Below are 4926 nucleotides of genomic sequence, written 5' to 3'. Positions count from 1 at the left end.
TTGCGTTCTGAGCCCTCTACTGTCGCCCTGTAGACCCACGACTGCTCTGCGACCCGTCCGACCCGTCCGACCACCTCACCATAAATATAAAAATAAAACGATATAAACATGACACCCAGGTGGGACTCATCTGCGAAGGGGGCGGGACAGCGCACAGGGGGACGGGTGCTGTTACGTCACACCAGGGGAAGTGAAGGAGGGCGCGTTGATCAGCTGATGAAGCTTCTTTTGAAGGACACGCCCCTTTCTACCTGTCCGACTTCATCATCCAATCAGATCCTCTGCTGCTCCTCTGAGCTGTTATACATGTATATATATATCTACATATATATATATATACATCTATATATATATACATCTGTATATATATACATCTGTATATATATAGATGTATATATATATAGATGTATATATATTCAATCTTCTGCATCTGCTTCTGGACCAATGATCGATCAGATCAAATACTCCCATGATGCATCTCTGCGGTTCAGTGTGTCTGCTATTGAAGTTAGAATAATCTGCTGAAACACACACACACACACACACACACACACACACACACACACACACACACACAGTCATTAAAGGCTTTCAGTCATCCAGACACAAAGATCCTGTTTTAAACATTAATCCAGGGTCCAGACAGTCTGAGGCTCGAACTCGTGATTTCCAAACTCAACAACCAACAACGAGCGACACCATCATCCATCATCATCGTGCTCCTGACGGGGTCGAGGGGGCTGGAGCTGATCCCAGCTGACTTTGGGCCTGAAGCGGGCGTCACCCTGGACCGGACGCAAGTCTATCACAGGACACATAGAAGCAGACAAAGGCCCCAACAACGCTCTAAAGTGAGCTCTGACCTGCTCCAGCGTTGTGTTTGCGTGTAAAGGTAAAAACACTAAAGTGAGCTCTGATCTGCTCCAGCGTTGTGTTTGCGTGTAAAGGTAAAAACACTAAAGTGAGCTCTGCTCTGCTCCAGCGTTGTGTTTGCGTGTAAAGGTAAAAACACTAAAGTGAGCTCTGATCTGCTCCAGCGTTGTGTTTGCGTGTAAAGGTAGAAACACTAAAGTGAGCTCTGATCTGCTCCAGCGTTGTGTTTGCGTGTAAAGGTAAAAACACTAAAGTGAGCTCTGATCTGCTCCAGCGTTGTGTTTGCGTGTAAAGGTAGAAACACTAAAGTGAGCTCTGATCTGCTCCAGCGTTGTGTTTGCGTGTAAAGGTAAAAACACTAAAGTGAGCTCTGATCTGCTCCAGCGTTGTGTTTGCGTGTAAAGGTAGAAACACTAAAGCTCTGATCTGCTCCAGCGTTGTGTTTGCGTGTAAAGGTAGAAACACTAAAGCTCTGATCTGCTCCAGCGTTGTGTTTGCGTGTAAAGGTAGAAACACTAAAGTGAGCTCTGATCTGCTCCAGCGTTGTGTTTGCGTGTAAAGGTAAAAACACTAAAGTGAGCTCTGATCTGCTCCAGCGTTGTGTTTGCGTGTAAAGGTAAAAACACTAAAGTGAGCTCTGAGCTGCTCCAGTGTTGTGTTTGCGTGTAAAGGTAGAAACACTAAAGCTCTGATCTGCTCCAGCGTTGTGTTTGCGTGTAAAGGTAGAAACACTAAAGCTCTGATCTGCTCCAGCGTTGTGTTTGCGTGTAAAGGTAGAAACACTAAAGTGAGCTCTGATCTGCTCCAGCGTTGTGTTTGCGTGTAAAGGTAGAAACACTAAAGTGAGCTCTGATCTGCTCCAGCGTTGTGTTTGCGTGTAAAGGTAAAAACACTAAAGTGAGCTCTGATCTGCTCCAGCGTTGTGTTTGCGTGTAAAGGTAAAAACACTAAAGTGAGCTCTGATCTGCTCCAGCGTTGTGTTTGCGTGTAAAGGTAAAAACACTAAAGTGAGCTCTGATCTGCTCCAGCGTTGTGTTTGCGTGTAAAGGTAAAAACACTAAAGTGAGCTCTGATCTGCTCCAGCGTTGTGTTTGCGTGTAAAGGTAAAAACACTAAAGTGAGCTCTGATCTGCTCCAGCGTTGTGTTTGCGTGTAAAGGTAAAAACACTAAAGTGAGCTCTGACCTGCTCCAGCGTTGTGTTTGCGTGTAAAGGTAAAAACACTAAAGTGAGCTCTGAGCTGCTCCAGCGTTGTGTTTGCGTGTAAAGGTAAAAACACTAAAGTGAGCTCTGATCTGCTCCAGCGTTGTGTTTGCGTGTAAAGGTAGAAACACTAAAGTGAGCTCTGATCTGCTCCAGCGTTGTGTTTGCGTGTAAAGGTAAAAACACTAAAGTGAGCTCTGATCTGCTCCAGCGTTGTGTTTGCGTGTAAAGGTAAAAACACTAAAGTGAGCTCTGATCTGCTCCAGCGTTGTGTTTGCGTGTAAAGGTAAAAACACTAAAGTGAGCTCTGATCTGCTCCAGCGTTGTGTTTGCGTGTAAAGGTAAAAACACTAAAGTGAGCTCTGATCTGCTCCAGCGTTGTGTTTGCGTGTAAAGGTAGAAACACTAAAGTGAGCTCTGATCTGCTCCAGCGTTGTGTTTGCGTGTAAAGGTAAAAACACTAAAGTGAGCTCTGATCTGCTCCAGCGTTGTATTTGCGTGTAAAGGTAGAAACACTAAAGTGAGCTCTGATCTGCTCCAGCGTTGCGTTTGCGTGTAAAGGTAAAAACACTAAAGTGGACTCTGATCTGCTCCAGCGTTGTGTTTGCGTGTAAAGGTAGAAACACTACAGTGAGCTCTGATCTGCTCCAGCGTTGTGTTTGCGTGTAAAGGTAGAAACACTAAAGTGAGCTCTGATCTGCTCCAGCGTTGTGTTTGCGTGTAAAGGTAGAAACACTAAAGTGAGCTCTGATCTGCTCCAGCGTTGTGTTTGCGTGTAAAGGTAGAAACACTAAAGTGAGCTCTGATCTGCTCCAGCGTTGTGTTTGCGTGTAAAGGTAGAAACACTAAAGTGAGCTCTGACCTGCTCCAGCGTTGTGTTTGCGTGTAAAGGTAAAAACACTAAAGTGAGCTCTGACCTGCTCCAGCGTTGTGTTTGCGTGTAAAGGTAGAAACACTAAAGTGAGCTCTGATCTGCTCCAGCGTTGTGTTTGCGTGTAAAGGTAAAAACACTAAAGTGAGCTCTGATCTGCTCCAGCGTTGTGTTTGCGTGTAAAGGTAAAAACACTAAAGTGAGCTCTGATCTGCTCCAGCGTTGTGTTTGCGTGTAAAGGTAAAAACACTAAAGTGAGGCTCTGATCTGCTCCAGCGTTGTGTTTGCGTGTAAAGGTAAAAACACTAAAGTGAGCTCTGATCTGCTCCAGCGTTGTGTTTGCGTGTAAAGGTAAAAACACTAAAGTGAGGCTCTGATCTGCTCCAGCGTTGTGTTTGCGTGTAAAGGTAAAAACACTAAAGTGAGCTCTGATCTGCTCACACTGGCTCTCGTGGCGTGCGTGTCTCTCGTGGCGTGCGTGTCTCCGTAACATCCGTGTGCAGCGTTCAGGTAAACAACAACAAACACGTGGGACTGTTTCCATCAGTGGGACGTTCGAGTGTCCTGGGTGGAGCCGAGGCAGTGGGAAGCTGCAGACCGTGCTGCAGATCCCCGTCACGCTGGACGGCGTCCTGCTTCTGCGCTGTTAGGGAGAGAAGGAGGAGGACGTTTCCCAGCATGCACCAGCTCTGGGTGCAGCTGTGTGGCAGCGCTCCACAGCTCCACCGACACACCTGACGTGCACACGACATCCAGGTTACACACTTTAGTGTCACCGTGTGCAGATTTCCCCCAAAGACGCTCGACTGCAGGCAGAGTAAAAATAGAGAACGCCACTTTAGAGTTTCCTTTCAGGATCGAACCGGGTCTGAGACGGACAACCATCACACTCACATTCACACCTACGGCCAATTTAGAGTCATCAATTAAGTCACACGTCTTTGGACTGTGGGAGGAAGATGGAGAACCCGGGGAGAACAGTCCACATCGCAGGGCCCCAGCCTGGATTAGAACCAGGAACCCTCTCGCTGTGAGTGCTCACACCACCGTCCGGCCCTAACCGGCAACTCATTAATGTGAATTCATGTTAAATGTTTACTTTACCTCAAACAGTCGGAGGATGTTGGCCACCATGATGGACACGGAGCTGGCCGACGCTCCGATCACGCCCACCACCCTCTCCGGTTTGCGGATGAGGGGCGGCTCTCCGTTGGAGCAGCGGATATCGGACGTGTCTTTCTGGATCAGCGCCTGGACGAAGGTCAGCGACTGCTCCAGGGCATACGTGTCTCTGGAGCAGGTGTCCAGGATGCGGGCCCCCAGCGTGATGTTGGGCAGCAGCTCGGGGTCGCTGTTGATCTGGTCCAGGGTGTACAGCATGGCCTCCATACGGTGGATCCCCTTCTCCTTCTTCAGCTCACCGCAGGGCAGACCGTGGGGGCCGCGGGAGTGGATGGGGAACAGTCCCCCCAGAGTGATGTCACCGGGTATCTTGATGGAGTGGGGGTGGAAGTGCTGGTGGGACGCCCACACCTGTCCCACCTGTCCACCAATCCAGAGCCAGAAAGACAGCAGGAGGCGGGGCCACAGTGAGGATGGACAGGGTGTCCGTCCAATCAGGAACAATGTGTCATGATGATATCGGTAGTGGGGGGGGAGGGGAGAGGGGCGGAAGAGGGGCCTCATTTTGATGTGACGTTCAAGGGAGCCTGTTCATCCTGCTGTGGACACCTGAGAAGACATGAATCCGTCGATCAGTCGATGCCGTCACCAGAGAAACGTTAAATCTGATTTGGTTTAAATCGACCGATCAATATTTGACTTGAACACAAACAGACGAGATTATTTCACGTTCCAAACTGAAAAAGACATAAAAGCGACAAAGAGACTGAATCTGATCTGATGTCTTCAGTGGGACATTGACCCTCAAACAGTAGAATCAGGATGAAGCAGAACCACCACAGTCCAGCGTCCTGTGGT

At 48.5% G+C, this 4926-nt stretch overlaps 1 protein-coding gene across 1 annotated transcript in view; it reads right to left on the bottom strand.

Moving 5' to 3' along the window:
• The window catches only part of grm6a (glutamate receptor, metabotropic 6a), a gene marked incomplete at both ends in the record, with an annotated part of 31982 nt that extends 27350 nt beyond the window's left edge, over window positions 1–4632 (bottom strand). Inside the window, one exon of the mRNA XM_083940922.1 lies at window positions 4051–4632. Coding sequence (XP_083797048.1) covers window positions 4051–4632 — 582 coding nt within the window. The remainder of the gene's footprint in view (window positions 1–4050) is intronic.
• Between the last annotated feature and the right edge of the window lie 294 nt (window positions 4633–4926).

The sequence above is a fragment of the Echiichthys vipera genome (assembly GCF_963691815.1).
Source record: "Echiichthys vipera genome assembly, contig: SCAFFOLD_61, whole genome shotgun sequence".
NCBI classification, from domain to species: domain Eukaryota; kingdom Metazoa; phylum Chordata; class Actinopteri; order Perciformes; family Trachinidae; genus Echiichthys; species Echiichthys vipera.
Note: the sequence above shows the minus strand (reverse complement) of the source record. Positions and strands in the feature narration are given on the sequence as shown.